Source organism: Cuculus canorus, chromosome 34, assembly GCF_017976375.1.
Source record: "Cuculus canorus isolate bCucCan1 chromosome 34, bCucCan1.pri, whole genome shotgun sequence".
Classification (NCBI taxonomy): domain Eukaryota; kingdom Metazoa; phylum Chordata; class Aves; order Cuculiformes; family Cuculidae; genus Cuculus; species Cuculus canorus.
In genome coordinates this window covers 297,926-318,233 of record NC_071434.1, presented here as the reverse complement: position 1 = coordinate 318,233, position 20,308 = coordinate 297,926, and the positions used below count along the sequence as shown (strand labels likewise).

General features: G+C 63.5%; 1 protein-coding gene across 2 annotated transcripts in view; it reads right to left on the bottom strand.

Moving 5' to 3' along the window:
- SPTBN2 (spectrin beta, non-erythrocytic 2) overlaps nucleotides 1-16,128 on the bottom strand; it is a 34,427-nt gene extending 18,299 nt beyond the window's left edge. For both annotated transcript variants that reach the window (XM_054052556.1, XM_054052557.1), the window contains exons 1-15: nucleotides 15,972-16,128; nucleotides 11,899-12,050; nucleotides 10,254-10,427; nucleotides 9,171-9,262; nucleotides 8,199-8,279; nucleotides 7,694-7,809; nucleotides 7,502-7,614; nucleotides 6,483-6,670; nucleotides 6,086-6,203; nucleotides 5,849-6,007; nucleotides 4,897-5,199; nucleotides 3,926-4,079; nucleotides 2,813-3,683; nucleotides 2,601-2,738; nucleotides 916-1,672 (exon numbers count right to left, since the gene is read on the bottom strand). In XM_054052556.1, coding sequence (XP_053908531.1) covers nucleotides 916-1,672; nucleotides 2,601-2,738; nucleotides 2,813-3,683; nucleotides 3,926-4,079; nucleotides 4,897-5,199; nucleotides 5,849-6,007; nucleotides 6,086-6,203; nucleotides 6,483-6,670; nucleotides 7,502-7,614; nucleotides 7,694-7,809; nucleotides 8,199-8,279; nucleotides 9,171-9,262; nucleotides 10,254-10,427; nucleotides 11,899-12,050; nucleotides 15,972-16,128 — 3,573 coding nt within the window. The remainder of the gene's footprint in view (nucleotides 1-915; nucleotides 1,673-2,600; nucleotides 2,739-2,812; nucleotides 3,684-3,925; nucleotides 4,080-4,896; nucleotides 5,200-5,848; nucleotides 6,008-6,085; nucleotides 6,204-6,482; nucleotides 6,671-7,501; nucleotides 7,615-7,693; nucleotides 7,810-8,198; nucleotides 8,280-9,170; nucleotides 9,263-10,253; nucleotides 10,428-11,898; nucleotides 12,051-15,971) is intronic.
- Between the last annotated feature and the right edge of the window lie 4,180 nt (nucleotides 16,129-20,308).

Sequence of the window (20,308 nt, the reverse complement as noted above, 5' to 3'; positions counted from 1 at the left end):
CCAGCATTCCCAGCTGGGCATTCCCTTTTCCAGCTGGGCATTCCCTTTCCCAGCCCAGCATTCCCAGCTGGGCATTCCCTTTTCCAGCCCAGCATTCCCTTTCCCAGCTCAGCATTCTCAGCCCGGCATTCCCTTTCCCAGCTCAGCATTCCCAGCTTGGCGCTGCCTTTCCCAGCCTGGCATTCCCTTTCCCAGCCCAGCATTCCCAGCTTGGCATTCCCTTTTCCAGCCCAGCATTCCCTTTCCCAGCCCAGCATTCTCAGCCTGGCATTCCCTTTTCCAGCCCAGCATTCCCAGCTTGGCATTCCCTTTTCCAGCCCAGCATTCCCTTTCCCAGCCCAGCATTCCCAGCTGGGCATTCCCTTTTCCAGCCCAGCATTCCCTTTCCCGGCTCAGCATTCTCAGCCCGGCATTCCCTTTTCCAGCTCAGCATTCCCAGCTTGGCACTCCCTTTCCCAGCCCAGCATTCCCTTTTCCAGCCCAGCATTCCCAGTTTGGAATTCCCTTTTCCAGCCCAGCATTCTCTTTCCCAGCCCAGCATTCCCAGCTGGGCATTCCCTTTTCCAGCACGGCATTCCCTTTTCCAGCCCGGCATTCCCAGCTGGGCATTCCCTTTCCCAGCCCGGCATTCCCTTTTCCAGCCCAGCACTCCCTTTCCCAGCTCAGCATTCTCAGCCCGGCATTCTCTTTCCCAGCCCAGCATTCCCAGCTTGGCATTCCCTTTCCCAGCCCGGCATTCCCTTTTCCAGCTCAGCATTCCCAGCTGGGCATTCCCTTTTCCAGCCCAGCATTCCCTTTCCCAGCTTGGCATTCCCTTTCCCAGCTCAGCATTCTCAGCCCGGCATTCCCTTTTCCAGCCTGGCATTCCCTTTCCCAGCCCGGCATTCCCAGCCGGGCATTCCCAGCTGGGCTCACCTGGGTGCTGAGCACTCCCTCCACCTGCTCGGAATCGCGCAGGAAGAGCCGGAAGGCCAGAGCCTGCGCCAGGAGCTGGTGCCGGTTTTCCCACATCCTGCCCAGCTCTTCCCAGCCCGTGTCCAGCGCTTCCAGGCGCTGCTGCAGGAACACGTGCTGTGCATCCCGCCGTTCCTGCGTCACTTCCCGGCCTACGGCACGCGCTGAGCGGTAATCGTCGCCGTAGTGGGCGATTTCCTTACGGATGCTCTCGTGCTGACTCAGCAACCGTTCGGCTTCGGCAAGCGTAGCCGGCACATCTTCGGAAGCCACGGCGGTCTGGGTTCGGGATAACCACGCCTGGAATGCCGACAGATCCCGTAGGAATCCTTGCAGCTTGCTGGCTTCTCCCAACGATTCCTCGCGACGCCGGAGGCTGCAGCAAAGCTCGTCCCAAACTGTTTCAATTCCCGACAGCCGAGCCAGGATTCCCGGCGCTTGCTCCACGTGTTCGGCCGCCAACTTTTCCGCCTCGGCTCGTAATTCCCGGACTTTGCCCTGGATGGCTTCCAGGTCGCGTTCCATGCCGGAAAGCTTGCGTTGCAGGGCCATGACGCCCGCCAGGTCGTTGCCCAAGCCTTGCGTTGACTCGATGACCTTCGTCTTCTCCCGCATCCAGGCCGTCGTCTCGTCGCATTCCAGGTGGAAGTTCTGGATGTTCAGTGCAGACGTCAGTGCTTCCTTCTTCTGGTCGGCGAGCGCCCGGAAGCGATCCCACCTGCGAGGCAGCGGGCTCAGGATGTGGCTACCAGCATCATGCCCAGAGTGGCCCAGCCTGCCCAGAGCAGCCCTGACCGGAGCGGCCCAGCCTGGAGAACCCATCCCTACCGGGAGGATCCCAGCCTGGAGGATCCCATCCCTGCCTGGAGAACCCATCCCTGCATGGAGGATCCCAGGCTGGAGAACCAACCCTAGCCTGGAACATCCCATCCCTGCCTGGAGAACGCATCCCTGCATGGAGGATCCCAGCCTGGAGAACCCATCCCAGCCTGGAACATCCCATCCCTGCCTGGAGAACCCATCCCTGCCTGGAGAACCCATCCCTGCCTGGAGAACCCATCCCTACATGGAAGATCCCAGCCTGGAGAACCAACCCTAGCTTGGAACATCCCACCCCTGCCTGGAGAACCCATCCCAGCCTGGAGAACGCATCCCTGCCTGGAACATCCCGTCCCTGCCTGGAGAACCCACCTCAGCCTGGAGGAGCCCTGCTTGGAGAACCCATCCCCGCCTGGAGAACCCACCCCTGCCTGGAACGTTCCATCCCTGCCTGGAGAACCCACCTCAGCCTGGAGGAGCCCTGCTTGGAGAACCCATCCCCGCCTGGAGAACTCATCCCTGTCTGGAGGATCCCAGCCTGGAGAACCCACCCTAGCCTGGAACATCCCATCCCTGCCTGGAGAACATCCATCCCAGCCTGGAGAACCCACCCCTGTCTGGAAGACCCCATCCCTGCCTAAAAAACACCCACCTCAGCCTGGAGAACCCATCCCAGCCTGGAGAATCCCATCCCAGCCTGGAGAACCCCTGCTTGGAGAACCCATCAAAGCCTGAAGCACCACGGTGCCAGGAACATCTCTGCCTGGAGGACCCATCCCTGCCTGGAATCCCCCATCCTGGTTCCATCCGGCAGCTCCCGGTCCCACCTGGTGTTGAGCTGCTCGCGCGTGGCCCGGATGCTCTCCTGGTTCCGCTGGTCGGTGGCCAGGAGCTGATCCGCGATCCGGTTGACGGCAGCCACGCGGGACGCCAGGTTGTTCATCTCCGGCTCCAACGTCTCGAACCTGTGGACAAGGGATCGAGAGCTCAGCGCCGGCTGGGATAAGCCGTGCCGTACGGCTCCGCTTCCCGCGCTCACCGCTGCTGCACCACTTCCAGGTCCTCCAGCTTCTCCGGGATGTCCATGGCGTGGAGCCACTGCTCCTTCTCACCCACCCAGAGCCCGCAAGCGTCCGCCTCGCTCCGCATGGTGTAGAGGCTGAGCGCGTCCTGCAGCTCCTGCCGCCGGCGTTCGGCGCGCGCTGCCAGCTCCTGGTAACGCCCTTCCAGCGCCGGCAGCCGGGAGGCAACGCCAGGAACGTTGGCGAAGGTGGGAGGCAAAGACTTGGCCTGCTCGTGGAGCGCGTCCATGGTGCGGCGGTGGCTCCTCACCTCCTCCTGCAGCTCGAGGTGCTGCCGCGCCAGGCTGCGCGTGGAATACTCATCGTGGCCGAGCTCCGGGCTGGACACCAAACGCAAAGCGTCTTCCAACCACGCTTCCGTATCCGCCGCCTCCGCTTGGAACTGGAAGAAGCCGACGGCTTCGCGCAAGCGGCGTTCACGTTGGCTTGCCGACTCACTCAGCGCTCGCCATCGTTCTTCCAGCTCGCGGATCCGTTCGGCTACTTCGGTGGCTCCCAACCGGCCTTCGGCTACCAACGCCCGGCCTTGGGCCAGCGCGTGCTCCAGCGGCCCCGCACGCCCGCTCAGCTCCCCGCGGAAGGCGTCGTGCTGACTCAGCAGGCGCAGGGAGCTGGTGAGGTCGCGGCCGACGTCTTCGGAGGAGAGAAGGCGTTCCTGCTCCCGCATCCAAGCCTCCTCCTCGCCCGTATCCCAGAAGAACTTCCAGAAGCGGCGGGATTCCTCCAGGCGAGCGCGGCGCCGGCTTGCCAGCTCCACCAGCTCACGGTATCGCAGCTCCAGCGTCGCCACACGCTCCCGCACCACCGCCGGGTCACAGGGCTGGTAGCCTGAGGGAATGCCGGCGAGTCCAAAGTGGAGTTTTGGGGGTTCAGGGGTGGCATCTTGGGGTTTGGGGGTTCAGGGGATATCGCAGGGATCTGGGGGTGCAAGGGAAACTCAAAGGGTTTGGGGTGCCCTGGAGGTTTTAGGGTTGCCCCGGGGGGGGTTTGGGATACCCTGGGTTTCAAGGAGTCCCAGGGTTTCGAGGTGCCCCAGGTTTCGGGGTGCCCTGGGTTTTTGGGGTGCTCACCCTGTCCGCTGCCAGCGAACCTCCTGGCCGCAGCGCCCACGGCCCGCACGCGCTCTGCCTGCGCCGCCACGTCAGCCTCGAGCAGCGCCTGCAGCTGCAGCAGCGCATCCACCCCCAGCAGGTGCTTCCCCAGGTCCTGCGACTGCAACCGCGCCTGCAGCGCCCGCAACAGGGGGGCACGGGGTTTGGGGGGGGTCCTACTGCACCCCCAGGCAGAACCCACCCTGGGGAATCCGGGTTTTGGGGGGCCCGCTCCAAGGGATTTGAGGGTCTCACTCCCCTCTACCCCAAATCCCAGGACCCAAAGAGTTTGGGGGTCCCACACCCATGACCCCCAACCCCACAGATCTTAGGGGTTTGGGGTCCCACTCCAAGGGGCTTGGGGGTCCCAAGTGCCCCCCATCCCAGGACCCAAGGAGGTTGGGGGTCCCCAGTCGGAAGGATTTTGTGATCCCACCCCCATCACCCCCCATCCCAGGGACCCAAAGGGTTTGGGGGTCCCACTTCCCACTGCCCCCCATTCCAGGACTTGAGGGATTTAGGGGTCCCACTTCCCACTGCCCCCCATTCCAGGACTTGAGGGATTTAGGGGTCCCACTTCCCACTGTCCCCCATTCCAGGACTTAAGGGATTTAGGGGTCCCACTCCCCACTGTCCCCCATCCCAGGACTTGAGGGATTTAGGGGTCCCACTCCCCACTGCCCCCCATTCCAGGACTTGAGGGATTTAGGGGTCCTGCTTTCCACTGCCCCCCATTCCAGGACCCGAGGGGTTTGGGGGTCCCACTTCCCACTGTCCCCCACCCCAGGACCCGAGGGGTCTGGGGGTCCCACTTCCAGGGTTTTGCAGGTCCCGCTCCCTCTCTACTCTCCCATCCCAGGACCCTCGGGGTTTGGGGATCCCCAGTCCGAAGGATTTTGGGGAGCCCCTCCCTCCCTACAGCCCCCCCCAACCCCCTCGGTGCCCCTGACCTCCATCTCGCCCATCCAGCCCATGAGGTGCTCGAGGTCGCGCAACATCCTCTGCAGCTCGAGGTGCAGCAGCAGGCGCTCGCGACGCGCGGCCACCGCAGCTCGCAGGGAATCCCAGAGGCGCACGACGTTGTCTCGACGCGCCAGGACGCGGGCGAGGTCGTGGTAACGCTCGGCCTGCAGCTCGGCCGCCACCGCGCTCACCGCCTGCACGCGCTCGCTGTACGCCTCGATGTCCGTCTCGATGGCCTCGTGCTTCCGCACCGCTGCCTCCACCGCTGACATCTCTGTCCCAAAGTTGTCCTGCGACCACAAAACCCTCTGAGTTGGACCCCCAAACCCACAAAGCAGGGATCCCCAAAACCCACAGGTCCTTGGGGTGGTGGGGATCTGCAAACTCCCCAGTGCAGGGGACCTCAAACCCTTCGGAATGGGGACCCCTGGATCCCTGAGATGAGGGCCCCAAATCCCTTGGAGTGGGGACCCCCAAACCCCTCCGCTCCCAGCGTGGATGGTGGTGGGATCAGGACTTTCAACCCCATGGAGTGGGGACCCCCAAACCCCTCCGCTCCCAGCGTGGATGGTGGTGGGATCAGGACCTTCAACCCCACGGAGTGGGGACCCCCAAACCCCTCCGCTCCAGCGTCGATGGTGGTGGGATCAGGACCTTCAACCCCATGGAGTGGAGACCCCCAAACCCCTCCGCTCCCAGCGTGGATGGTGGTGGGATCAGGACCTTCAACCCCATAGAGTGGGGACCCCCAAACCCCTCCGCTCCCAGCGTCGATGGTGGTGGGATCAGGACCTTCAACCCCCATGGAGTGGGGACCCCCAAACCCCTCCGCTCCCAGCATGGATGGTGGTGGGATCAGGACCCTCAAACCCCATGGAGTGGTACCCCCAGACCCCGCTATCCCTGGATGGGGGGCAGTGGGAGGTCTTTGAGGTTCACCTGGGCCACCAGGCGCTGGTTCTCGCTCAGCCACGTCTCCCTCATGGCTGCTTTGCGGTCGAACCGCGCTGCCAACTGCTCCAACTTCTCCTGCCGGATCAGCTCGGTGCGCAGCGCCAGCTCCCGCTCGTGCTCTGCCTTCTCCAGCTGCTCCCACGCCTGGTGGGATGGATCCCAGCTCAGAGACCGTGGCACCAGGACCATCCCATCTCCATCCTCATCCCGTTCCCGTCCCACCTTGTTGATGTCAGAGATGAGCCGCCCTTCCCGGGGGACGTAGACCTTCTGATTGTTGCTCCGCATCCGGCTCTGAACGCTGAACAGCAGCACCTCCAGATTCCCTTTCTCCATGAATCTGGGGATGGCAGAGACGGCGCCAATGAGCACGGGATGGGATGGAGATTGGGATGGAGGTGAAGACTGGGATGGGATGGAGATTGGGATGGAAATTGAATGGAGAAGGGGATGGGGATGGGAATGGGGATGGGGATGAAGGTGGGGATGGGGATGAAGGTGGGGATGGGGATGAAGATGGGGATGGGGATGAAGATGGGGATGGGGATTGGCATGGGATGAAGATGGAGACTGGGATGAGATGAGATGGGATGAAGATTAAGACAGAACGGAGTCTCACTTGGGTGGCTTCTCGACGGTGCGGTAGGCGCTGAAGGCCTGCAGTTGGTTGCGGACGCCGGGCAGCGCCTGCGCCAGGCGCCGGTCCTTCAGGACGAGGATGGTGCGGGCGATCCAGGCCAGCAGCTCCCCGGCCAGTGCTTCATATCGCCCCACCAGCGCCTCGGCCGCCCGCGCCGCATCCAGCACCTGCGGCACGACACAGCCTCAGCCCGGCTCCGTCCATCCCATCCCATCCCATCCATCCTACGCATCTTCCTTTCCCATCCCATCCCCATCTCATCCATGTTGTCCAACCCCATCTCGCCCCATCCATTCCCATCCCGTCCACGTTGTCCCATCCCACCTCACCCCATCCCATCCACGTTGTCCCATCCCACCCCACCTCATCCACTTTGTCCCATCCCACCACACCTCACCCCATCCACGTTGTCCCATCCCACCTCACCCCATCCACGTTGTCCCATCCCACCCCACCACATCCACGTTGTCCCATCCCACCCCACCCCATCCACGTTGTCCCATCCCACCTCACCCCACCCCATCCACGTTGTCCCATCCCACCCCACCTCATCCACGTTGTCTCATCCCACCCCACCCCATCCCATCCACGTTGTCCCATCCCACCCCACCTCACCTCATCCACATTGTCCCATCCCACCTCACCCCATCCACGTTGTCCCATCCCACCCCACCTCATCCACGTTGTCCCATCCCACCTCACCCCATCCCATCCACGTTGTCCCATCCCACCCCACCCCATCCCATCCACGTTGTCCCATCCCACCCCACCCCATCCCATGCACGTTGTCCCATCCCACCCCATCCCATCCCATCCCATCCACGTTGTCCCATCCCACCTCACCCCATCCCATCCACATTGTCCCATCCCACCCCATCCCATCCCATCCCATCCCATCCCATCCACGTTGTCCCATCCCACCCCACCCCACCTCATCCACGTTGTCCCATCCCACCCCACCCCATCCATGTTGTCCCATCCCATAATCCCATCCCCACCTTCCCCACACGCTTCCCCTCCACCGCCAACGCTTTCATCTTGGAGAAGTAGTGGTAGAAGGTGGCCACGTAGGTGATGATGGACTTCTCATCCGGCTGATCCACGTTGACATCTGCGAGAGCAGAGGCTGGAGGTCAGCCCTGCCCCACACCTCGCCCCACATCGCCCCACACATCTCGCCCGCTCCGTACCCTCGGGATCCAGGAGCTTGGTGAGGCCCAGCTCCCGCTCGGCCAGGTTGAAGGCGCTTTGGAGGTTGTAGTGGGCGTTGCAGCGTCGCAGGGCGTCCATGTCCACCAGGTCCGGCCTGGGCAGCGGGCGAGACTCAGCCCCACATCCTGCCCCACAGCTCCATCATCTGCCCCATCTACTGCACCCCACGTCCTACCTCCCCATCCCACACAGACATCGCCACACACTCCACGGCCCTCACCCTCAGCCCCACATCCTGCCCCACAGCTCCGACCCATGCTCCGTGTGCTGCACCCCATGTCCCACATCTCCCCCTCAGATCTTATGTCCTGCATCCCACCACCCACGCAGACGTTACTGTGTGCCCCACGGCGCCCTGCCCCACGGCCCCCTGCCCCACATCGTGCCCCACGGCGCCCTGCCCCACGGCCCCCTGCCCCACGTCGTGCCCCACGGCGCCCTGCCCCACGGCCCCCTGCCCCACGTCGTGCCCCACGGCCGCACCGGTGCTTGTGGATGATGGCGTTGAAGGCCAGCCCGTCCCGCCAGCTCGTCGTGAAGTTGTGCACGTTCACATTTGGGTACCTGGGGCAGGAGGGGGGGGTCAGATGGACACACACACCCCCCGGAACCCCTAGAACTCCCCAAAAGCCCCCTCAGAACCTCCCAGACCCCCTTAGAACCTCCCAAAACCCTCCAGGAGCCCCCAGAACCCCCAAAAGCCCCCTCAGAGCCTTCAAGGACATCTCAAAAGCCCCGCAAGACCCCACAGATCCCTCCCAAGACCCTCCAGGAGCCCCCAGAACCCCCTCAGAGCCTTCCAGGACATCTCAAAAGCCCCGCAAGACCCCCTGGATCCCTCAGAACCCACCCAACACCCTCCAGGAGCCCCCAGGACCCCCAAAAGTCCCCCAAAACCCCCCAAAAGCCTCCTCAGAACCTTCCAGGACATCTCAAAAGCCCCACAAGAACCCCCAGATCCCTCAGGATCCTCCAGGAGCCCCCAAAACCCCCCTCAGAGCCTTCCAGGACATCTCAAAAGCCCCGCAAGACCTCCCAGATCCCTCAGAACCCTCCCAAGACCCTCCAGGAGCCCCCCAAACCCCCCAAAAGCCCCCTCAGAGCCTTCCAGGACATCTCAAAAGCCCCACAAGACCCCCTGGATCCCTCAGAACCCTCCCAACAGCCTCCTGGAGCCCCCAGGATCCCCAAAAGTCCCCCAAAACACCCCAAAAGCCCCCTCAGAGCCTTCCAGGACATCTCAAAAGCCCCACAAGACCTCCCAGATCCCTCAGAACCCTCCCAGGACCCTCCAGGAGCCCCCAGAGCCCCCCAAAAGCCCCTCAGAGCCTTCCAGGACGTCTCAAAAGCCCCGCAAGATCCCCCAGATCCCTCAGAACCCACCCAAGACCCTCCAGGAGCCCCCAGAACCCCCTCCGAGCCCCCCAGGACCTCTCCGATCCCCCTGCCGCTCACCCCGCTGTTTTCATCTGGCACCAGAGCAGCAGCGCGTCCTTGGCCGATTTCTTCTCCCGGTTGTCCTCAGTTTCCACGCTGATGTCCTGGATCTGGGGGGGGCAGCACAGGGTAAGGGGAACCCCTGGGGCCCATTCCAAACTCCCGGGGCAGATCCTGGGACCTCCAGGACAGATTCCAGACCCCTGGAACAGATCCTGGGATCCCTGGGGCAGATCCTATGATCCCTGGGGCAGATTCTGGGATCTCCAGTACCAATCCCAGGCCTCCGGAGCAGATCTTGGGCCCCCAAGACAGATTCTGGACCTCTGGGGCAGATCCTAACAATCTCCAGGACAGATTCCAAATGCCCAGAGCAGATTCTGGGACCCCCGGAGCAGATCCAGATTGGATCCTGGATTCCTAGGGCAGATCCTGAAGCAGATTCTGGATCCCCAGGGCGGATCCAGATTGGATCCTGGATTCCTAGGGCAGATCCTGAAGCAGATCCTGGATCCCCAGGGCAGATCCAGATTGGATCCTGGATTCCTAGGGCAGATCCTGAAGCAGATCCTGGATCCCCAGGGCGGATCCAGATTGGATCCTGGATTCCTAGGGCAGATCCTGAAGCAGATCCTGGATCCCCAGGGCAGATCCAGATTGGATCCTGGATTCCTAGGGCAGATCCTGAAGCAGATCCTGGATCCCCAGGGCAGATCCAGATTGGATCCTGGATTCCTAGGGCAGATCCTGAAGCAGATCCTGGATCCCCAGGGCAGATCCAGAGTGGATCCTGGATTCCCCGGGGCAGAAAGCAGAGCAGATTCCATCTCCTCGGGGCAGATTCCAGACCCCTAGGGCAGATTCTGGATCACTGGAGGCATATTCTGGATCCCCAGGGCAGATTCCAGGATCCCTGGGGCAGATTCCAGACCCCCAGAGCAAATCCAGGATCCCTGGGGCAGATTCCAGCCCCTTGGAGCAGATCCAGAACATATCTTGGATCCCTGGAGCAGATTCCGGATCCCTGGGGCAAAATCCAGCTGCCTGGGGCAGATGGCGGAGCAGATTCCAGATTCCCCGGAGCAGATTCCGAAGCAGCACCTGGAAGCGTAGGATGATGGTCCAGACCAGGCCGAGCGTGAGGCGGTGGTTGCCGTCCACGATGTCGTGGGAGCCGACGTTCTCGAGGTGTACGCGCTGCTCCTTCAGGAACTGCAGCGCCTTCTCCACGTTCTCCAGGCAGTGGATCCGCATTCGGCCCTTTGTCGGCTTCGGCTGTGCCAAAATCGGGGCTGTCATGGGTAGAACGCTGGGAACTTGGGGGGATGGGGGCCCTGGGAATGGGGGTGCTGGAAATCGGGGTCCTGGGGAACTCAGAGGATGGGGGTCCTGGGAATGGGGGTGCTGGAAATCGGGGTCCTGGGGAACCCAGAGGATGGAGGTCCTGGAAATGGGGGTGCTGGGAATCGGGATCCTGGGGAACCCAGAGGATGGAGGTCCTGGGAATGGGGGTGCTGGAAATCGGGGTCCTGGGGACCCCAGAGGATGGAGGTCCTGGGAATGGGGGTGCTGGAAATCGGGGGCCTGGGGACCCCAGAGGATGGAGGTCCTGGGAATGGGGGTGCTGGAAATCAGGGTCCTGGGGAACTCAGAGGATGGGGGTCCTGGGAATGGGGGTGCTGGAAATCGGGGTCCTGGGGAACCCAGGGGATGGGGGTCCTGGGAATGGGGGTGCTGGAAATCGGGGTCCTGGGGAACCCAGAGGATGGGGGTCCTGGGAATGGATGGTGCTGGAAATCGGGGTCCTGGGGAACCCAGAGGATGGGGGTCCTGGGAATGGATGGTGCTGGAAATCGGGGTCCTGGGGAACCCAGAGGATGGGGGTCCTGGGAATGGGGGTGCTGGAAATCGGGGTCCTGGGGAACCCAGAGGATGGAGGTCCTGGGAATGGGGGTGCTGGAAATCGGGGTCCTGGGGAACCCAGAGGGTGGAGGTCCTGGGAATGGGGGTGCTGGAAATCGGGGTCCTGGGGAACCCAGAGGATGGAGGTCCTGGGAATGGCGGTGCTGGAAATCGGGGTCCTGGGGAACCCAGAGGATGGAGGTCCTGGGAATGGCGGTGCTGGAAATCAGGGTCCTGGGGAACCCAGAGGATGGGGGTCCTGGGAATGGGGGTGCTGAAAACTGGGGATCTTGGGATCGGGGTCCTGGGAATGGAGGGTCCTGAGGATCCCAGAGAATGGGGGTCCTGGGGGACCCAAGAATGGGACACCACAGAATGGAGGTCCTGGAAATTGGGGTCCCAGGAAAGGGTGGTTCTGGGGATCCCAGAGGATGGGGCTCTCGGGAATGAGGATTCTGGAATCTGGGGTCTCAGGAATGAGGGTCCTGGGGATCCCAGGGGATGGTGTCCTGGGAATAGGGGCCCTGGGAATGAGGGTCCTGCGGGACCCAAGAATGGGGGCCCTGGGAATGGAGGTCTCGGAAATGAGTGTCGTGGGAATTGGGGTCCCGGGAATGAGAGTCCTGGGGATCCCGGAGAATAGGGGTCCTCGAAATTGGGGTCCTGGGAAAGGGGGGGTCTTGAGGATCCCAGGGATGGGGACGCAAGAATGGGAGTGCTGGGTATAGGGGTCCTGAAGATCCCAGACAATCGGAGTCCTGGGAATAGGGGTCCTGGAGTTCCCAGAGAATGGGGTGCTGGGAATAGGGGTGCCAGGGGGTGTTTTTGGGGGTCCCCCACTCACCAGCTGCTCCCCCGAGAGCACCTCGAGCAGGCGCAGCAGCAGGCGCCCATCGCGCAAGTCGCTGTAGAGGTCGGTGAGGCGGCAGGTCCCACGCGCCAGGTGTGAGTTCACCCACTTGGTGAAGGTCTTCTTCTGCACCGCCTCACGTTCGTCTGCCAAAGAACGGGGGGGGTTCAGGGTTGGCGAGACCCCAAAAACCAGGCGGGGAGACCCAGGCAGGAACCCCAAAACCAGTCACGGACACCCCGAACCCAGCCAAAGATTTCCAGCCCACAAAGAACCTATGAGGAACCTGCCAGGAACCCCCAGACCACCAAAGAGGGGGGACACCAAAACCTTCAAACGGGGCCAGGGACCCCTAAAAGCTGGCCATGAATCTCAACAGAGACCCTCAACCTACCAGGAACCCCCCCAAATTCACAACGGACCCCTAAATCGGGGAAGGAGCCCCTGCAGGGACCCCCCAAACCCACCAGAGACCCTAAAACCAGTCAGGAAGCCCCACGAACCCTTTCCAGGTACCCCAAAACCCAGCTATGAACATCAACAGAGCCCCCCAAGCCAACAGGAGACCTCCCAAACCTGGCCAGGGACCCCAAAACCGAACCAGGGACCCCAAAACCCAGCCAGGGACACGCATTCCCCACCCAAGATACCTCCCCCAGCCAGAAGTGGGGTGCCAGGCCCTCCCCAGCCCAGCCAGGAGTTCTGGGGTCCCCGGCCCCCTCCAGCCCCCCCCAGCCTCACGGTCCCAGGTGTCGCCCTGCCCCCCTCGATGTGGGGGGATTTGGGGGGGGGGCTCAGCCCCCGCGCCAGCCGTGCCCGGCACCGGATTAGAGGTAAGAGGATTGGGGGGAGCACGGGGGGTCCCAGGGGGGAGATAAGGGGGGGTTGGAGGGGATATTGGGGGGGGTTTGGGGGTCACGGAGAGGGACTGGGGGTTTGGGGGGGCCATAAGGGGAGACTGGGAGGGGGAATCGGGGGATTGGGGGGGTCTTAAGGGGGGGATTGGAAGGTTGGGGGTCATAAGGGGGGATTGAGGGGAGAATTAGGAGGTTTGAGGGGGCCATAAGGGGGGAAATTGGGGAGATTGGGGGTCATGGAGGGGGATTGGGGGGGGGATTGGGGAGTTTGGGGGTCATAGAGAGGGATTGGGGGGGATAAAGGGGGATTGGGAGGAAATTGGGGGGAATAAAGGGGGATTGGGAGGAAATTGGGGGTGATAAAGGGGGATTGGGAGAAAATTGGGGGGAATAAAGTGGGATTGGGAGGAAATTGGGGGGATTAGGGTGGCATAAGGGGGAATCGGGGGGTTTGGGGGTCACAGAGGGGAATTGAGAGGGAATTGCGGGTTTTGGAGGGCATAAGGGGGTATCGGGAGTCATGGAGGAAGGGCAGTGGTTTCAGGGTGCAGGGTGGGGCAGTTTTGGGGTGCGGGGTGGGGCAGTTTTGGGGTGCCAGGGGGGTAGGCGGTTTCGGGGAGGCTCCTGGGAACCCAGTGAGCGAGGGTGGCACCAGGACGCGCAGGGTGGGAGCGAACACGCATGCGTGAGCGTGGGTGGGTGTGCGCACACGTGTATGAGCGTGTGCACGCGCAGGTGTGTGTGAGCACGCGTGTGCAGGTGAGGCTGCGTGTGAGCACGCGTGTGCGGGTGAAGCAGTGCACGCGTGACGCTGTGTGCATGCGAGAGCGTACGTGGCTGCGTGTATGTGCACGTGCGTGTGCATAAAACACCGCCCGACAGTTCTCTTCCCCCCCATTTTGGGGTCTCCCCTCTTCCCACCACCCACTATTTCTCCTCCATTTCAGGTCCCCCTCCTTCACCCTCCCATTTTTCCCCCCCCCTCCATTCCAGAGTCCCTCTCCCCCCCCCATTTTCCCTTTATTTTGGGGGCCTCTTCCTTCACAGCCCCCCCCCCATTTTTGTGCCCCCCTCTTTTTTCCAGCGACTGCCCCTCCCCATTCCTCTCCCATTTTGGGGTGGCCCTCCCCATTCCCAGAGTCTGGGAGGGCCCTCCCCATTCCCAGAGGGGGCCCTCCCCATTCCCATCCCCTCCCCATCCCCACACCCCTCTTTTTTGGGGTCCTCCCCTGTTTTCAAGGCGCCCTTCCCTTGACCCACACCCTTCCCCCTTTTCCCCTTGATTCCCACCTTTTCCCCTCGATTCCCACCTTTTCCTTTTTCTACCTCTCCCCTTTCCTTCCTTTTCCCTTTCCCTCTTCACTCTTTTCCCGCCTTTTTTCCCTCACCCCTTTCCCGCCTTTTCCCCTTTCCCACCTTTTCCCTTTTCCACCTCTCCTGCCTCACCCCTTTCCCACCTTTTCCCTTTTCCACCCCACCCCTTCACCCTTTCCAGCGTTTCCCGCCTCACTCCTTTCCCACTTTTTCCCTTTCCCGCGTTCTCTGCCTCACCCCTTTCCTGTCCCTCTCCTTTCCCACCTTTTTTCCTTTCCCCCCTCATCCCTTTTCCCCTTTCCCGCCTTTTCCACCTCACCCCTTTCCCACTTCATCCCTTTCTCCCTTTCCCGCCTTTCCCGCCTCACCCCTTTCCCACTTTTTCTGCCTCCCACCTCACCCCTTTTCCCGCCTTTTCCACCTCACACTTTTCCCGCCTTTTCTGCCTCAAGCTTTTCCCGCCTTTTCTGCCTCAAGCTTTTCCCGCCTTTTTTGCCTCAGGCTTTTCCCGCCTTTTCTGCCTCATCCCTTTCCCTTTCCCCTCTCCCACTTCACCCCTTTTCCCACCTTTCCCCTCTCCCACTTCACCCCTTTTCCCACCTCACCCCTTTTCCCCCCCTCAACCCTTTCCCCCCTCTCCTGCCATTTTCCCTTTTTCCCCCTTTATTGGGGTCCCCCATTCCTCCCCTCTCCATTTTTGACCCCCCCTCCCCCATTCCCAGCTCCTCCCTATCCATTTCTCCCCAATTTGGGGGTGCCCTCCCCATTTCCACCCCCCCCACTTTTGGGGTCCCCCCCATTTTCGGGGTGCCCTTCCCTCCATTTCCACCTTTCCCACCTTTTTCCCTTGATTCCTTTCTCGATGTTTTCGGTGTCCCCCATTCCTCCCCTATTTCTGTGTGTCCCCCATTTTTGAGTGCCCCCATTCCTCCCTCATTTTTGGGTCCCCCTCCCTGTTTTTTGGGGTCCCCCTCCCCATCCCATTCCTCCCTCATTTTGGGGTGTCCCCCCCCATTTTTCATCTCTCCCTTTCCTCTCCCATTCCTGCCTCCCCTCCATCCCATTCCTCCCCCATTTTGGGGTGTCTGTCTCTATTTTCAGGGTCCCCCTCTCCCATTGTTGGGGTCCCCCATCCCATCTCTCCACCATTTTTGAGGTCCCCTTCCATATCCCATCCTCCCCCCATTTTTGGGGTCCCCATTCCTCCCGTTTCTGGGTCCCCCCCCATTTTCAGGATCCTTTCCCATTTCTGGCATCCCCATCCCATTCCTCTCCCATTGTTGGGGAGCCCCTCCCCTGTTTTTAGGGTCCTTCTCCCCATTTTTAGGGTCCCCATCCCCTTCCTCCCCCATCTTTGGGGTCCCCCTCCCCATTTTTGGGGTCCCCCATTCCTCCCCCATTCCTGCCCTCCTCATGCCATCCCTCCCCATTTTTGGGGTCCCCTCCCCATCTTTGGGGTCCCATCTCCATCCCATTCCTCCCCCATCTTTGGGATCCCCCTCACCCGTTTTTAGGGTCCCCCTTTTTTAGGTGTCCCCCTCATTTTTAGGGTCCCCCATTCCTCCCCCATTCCACCCTCCTCAATATTTAGGTTTTCCCCCCCATTTCGGGCTCCCCTTCCCACCCCATCCCTCCCCATTTTTGGGGTCCCCTCCCCATCTTTGGGGTCCCCTCCCCATCCCATTCCATCCCTATCTTTGGGGTCCCCCTTTTTTAGGTGTCCCCCTCATTTTTGGGGTCCCCCATTCCTCCCCCCTCCCCAATATTTAGGTTCCCCCCCCCCCATTTCAGGGCTCCCCTTCCCACCCCATTCCCTCCCCGTTTTTTGGGTCCCCCCCTCCCCACTCCTCCCTCGTTTTGGGGGTCCCCCCCATTTTGGGGGTGCCCCCTCCGTACCCGCCAGGGCTTTGATGCGGGAGCGCTCGAAGCGCCGAGCGGAGCTGCCTTCGGGGTCGCTGCCCTCCTCCTCCTCGTCGCCCCCCTCCCACCGGTTGTTGACATCGCAGGGGGGGCGAGGCAGATCCAGGGGGTCGTAAGGGGGGGGGGACAGCATGGCGGCGGGGAGGGGGGGCTGCTGGTCACCGGGGGGGGGGCCTGGAACGGAGAGAGGAGAGAGAGGGGGCAGTTATTGGGGGGGGGGCCGTTATTGGGGGGCTGGAATGGGGGGAAGAGAAGGGACAGTTATTGGGGGGGCAGTTATTGGGGGGCTGGAATGGAGAGAGGAGAGAGAGAGGGGGCAGTTATTGGGGGGGCAGTTATTGGGGGGCTGGAATGGGGGGGGAGAGGGGGGCAATTATTGGGGGTCTGGAATGGGGGGGAGAGAGAGGGGGCAGTTATTGGGGGGTCTGGAATGGAGAGGACAGAGGGGGCAGTTATTGGGGGGCTGAAATGGGGGGCCTGGAATGGGGGGGAGAGAGAGGGGCAGTTATTGGGGGGCTGGAATGGGGGGGGCTGGAATGGGGGGAAGAGAAGGGGCAGTTATTGGGGGGGGCTGGAATGGGGGGAGAGAAGGAGCAGTTATTGGGGGGCTGAAATGGGGGGCTGGAATGGGGGGGAGAGAGAGAAGGGGCAGTTATTGGGGGGCTGGAATGGGGGGGCTGGAATGGGGGGAAGAGAAGGGACAGTTATTGGGGGGCTGAAATGAGGGGGAGAGAGAAGGGGGCTGTTATTGGGGGGGCTGGAATGGGGGGGAAGGGCTAGAAAGGAGGGGAGGGGCTAGAATGAAGAGGGGGAGCAGTTATTGAGGGGGGGTCCTGGAATTGGGGGGGGGGGGGGCAATTATGGAGGGGTGCTGGAATGGGGGGGGACAGCATGGAGGCGGGGGCGGTCCTGGAATGGGATCCATACACAGGGACAAGGAGCACCCCCCCCCCATTGCCCCAGGAACTGCCCCCCCCCAATACAGGAGGGACCCCCCCAAACTAGGACAGAGCCCTCAAACCAGGAGGGCCCCCCCCAAAACCAGAACCACCCCCCCCATTGTCCCAGGAACTGCCCCCCCAATACAGGAGGGACCCCCCCAAACTAGGACAGAGCCCTCAAACCAGGAGGGACCCCCCCAAAACCAGAAACCCCTCCCCCATTGTCCCAGGAACTGCCCCCCCAATACAGGAGGGACCCCCCCAAACTAGGATAGAGTCCTCAAACCAGGAGGGACCCCCCCAAAACCAGAAGCCGCCCCCTCCCCCCGATGGACAGACCCCCCCCCAACCTCTAAGGCCCCCCCCCCAAACGCCCCCCCCATGCTCCCCAGGGACCCCTGAGGCCCCAAAACCCCTCAACCCCCCCATCCCCATCGCCTCTGGGGCCCCATGACCCCCCCCGGGACCCCCCATACTCTCATCTTCGGGGGGGGGGTGTCCCCCCATTTTTGGGGGGGGTGATCCCAGGCCCTTGGGGGGGGAATCTCTTGCACTTGAGGGGTTCTGTCCCCATGGGGGGGTGTCCCAAGCTCTGAGGGGGGGCCCTATCCTCGTGGGGGTGTCCCAAGCTTTGAGGGGGGGGTCCCAAACCTTGAGGGGGGGGTCCCTATCCTCGTGGGGGTGTCCCAAGCTTTGAGGGGGGGGTCCCAAGCCTTGAGGGGGGGGTCCCTATCCTCGTGGGGATGTCCCAAGCTTTGAGGGGGGGTCCCAAGCCTTGAGGGGGGGTGTATCCCATGCCTTTGGAGGGGTCCTCTCCCCATGGGGGGGGCCATGCCCTTGTTGGGGGGGTCTTACCCAAGGGGGGTCCCCCCATTCTCATTGTGCCCCCCCTTCTCCGTAGCTCCCCCTCCCCCCCCCGCGGCGGCTCCGTTAATGCTCTTAGTGGGGATCAACAGCCGGACCGCCCCCCCCCCCCTGCGCTGGGGCCCTCGGGATGGAGGGGGGGACACACACTGGGAATGGGGGGACACATTGTGGGGGGGACCCCTGAGAAATTGGGGGGGGCAGTGCGGTGCTGCGGAGCGTCTGCGGCAGAGCTGGGGGGGGGGGGGGACACAGGATTGGGGAGGATGGGGGAGCAGGAATTGGGGGGGGGACAGGAATGGGGGTGAAGGAATGGGGGGACAGGAATGGGGGGGAAGGAATGGGGGGGGGAAGGAATGTTGGGGGGAATGTGGGGCGACCGAGAGTGATGCGGGACTGGGGATGCGGTACCGGGGAGGGGGGGGGCTGCGGGTCAGGATTGCGGGATGGGGGGGGGGGGGATGTCCAGAACTCGGGGGGGACTGAGGGTCGGGGTGCGGAAGGGGTCCAGGATCGAGGGGATGCGGGATGGGGGAATGGTCCAGGACTAAGGCGATGCGGGTTTGGGGGTGTCCAGGACCGGGGGGGGCTGAGGGTCGGGGTGCGGGGGGGTCCAGGACCGAGAGGATGCGGGATGGGGGGGTCCAGAACCGAGGGGATGCGGGATAGGGGGGGTCTAAAACCGGGGGGGGCTGAGGGTCGGGGTGCGGGGGGCTCCAGGACCGAGGGGATGCGGGATGGGGGGGGGTCCAGAACCGAGGGGATGCGGGATAGGGGGGGTCTAAAACCGGGGGGCGCTGCGGGTCGGGGTGCGGGGGGGTCCAGGACCGAGGGGATGCGGGATAGGGGGGGGTCTAAAACCGGGGGGCGCTGCGGGTCGGGGTGCGGGGGGTTCCAGGACCGAGGGGATGCGGGATAGGGGGGGGTTCCAGGATCGAGGGGATGCGGGATGGAAGGGGGGGTTCCAGGACCGAGGGGCGCTGAGGGTCGGGGTGCGAGGGGGGTCCAGGCCGGGGTGCAGTTGGGCCCCCCCCCGCCCGGCCCTACCTGCGCGCTGCGGCGGCGGCTCGGGCTGAGCTCGGGGCAGCTCATCACACCCGGAGGGGGGGCGGGGCCGGCGCGGGGGGCGGGGCCAGAGCGCGGAGGGGGGGCGGGGTCACAGCATCACCTGGGGGGGGAGGGGCTGCCCCGCATCCTCCTGCTGTCGCCATGGCAACAGCTCCCCCCCATCCCGGTTGCCATGGAGACAGCCCTGCCTGTTACCATGGGGATTCACCCCGGGGGGGGGTGTTGGGAGGGGTCAGGGGTCACTGGGGGGGGGCCCTGGGGGCCTCAATGGGGGCGGGGCTAGGGGGGTCAGGGGTCACTGGGGGGGGCTGGGGGCCTCATTGGGGGGTCCCGGGGGGGGGTCAGGGGTCATTGGGGGGTGGTGGATCGGGGGGGGGGTCTGAGGGGGCTTTAGGGGGTCCCTGGGGGGGTCAGGGGTCACTGGGGGGGCCTCAATGGGGGTGGGGGGCTTGGGGGGGTCTCTGGGGAGGTCAGGGGTCACTGGGGAGGGTCGGGTCTGGGGGGGTGTGTGTCTTTGGTGCCCCCCAACTCCTCCCTTCCTCAAGGGGGCGCTCGCAGGAGTTGGGGGGGCCCAAAATGGCGGACGAGGTCATCAAGGAGGTGGGGGGGGTCTGAGGAGAAAGGGGGGGTCCTGGGGGTCAGGGGGATCACCGAGGAAGGGGGGGGATTCTTGGGGGGCTCTGGGGTCACCAAAGTGGGTGATGGGGGGGGATTGGGGGGGTTGGGGGGGTCAGGGGTCCCCAAAGTGGGGGTTGGGGGTCCCCAAAGTGGATGATGGGGGGGGTTGAGGGGGGTCAGGGGTCCCCAAAGTGGGTAATGGGGGGGTTGGGGGGGATTGGGGGCGGTCAGGGGTCCCCAAAGTGGGTTATGGGAGGGTTGGGGGAGTTGGGGGTCACTGGGGAGGATGGGGGGGGTCCCCTTAACCTCCCCCCCCCCCCCTTCGCTGTAGGTGCTGGAGCGGCTCCTGCTGTGCCTGCAGCCCCCCAAAAGTGGGGAGCAGAGGGGGGGGGCCTTGCTGGTGGCCCTGAGGGCGGAGGGGAGCATGGGGGGGCCCCACTGCGTCATCACCGGTGAGGGGGACACCCCAAAACCCCCTTCTCCTTGGGGGGAGTGGATACCCTAAACCCTCCTTGTCCCATAGGGGACCCCAAAACCCCTGTCCTTGGGGGGGGGCGCTGAGGGGACCCTAACTCCCACCCGCAACCCTAGGGGGGGGACCCCAAAACCCCACTATCCCTTGGAGGGGTGGCTGAGGGGACCCCAAAATCCCCCTGTTCTTCAAGGGGGGACCCCAAAACCCCACTATCCCTTGGGGGGGGTGGCTGAGTGGACCCCAAAATCCCCCTGTTCTTCAAGGGGGGACCCCAAAACCCCACTATCCCTTGGGGGGGTGGCTGAGTGGACCCCAAATCCCCCTGTCCTTGGCAGGGGGGACACCCC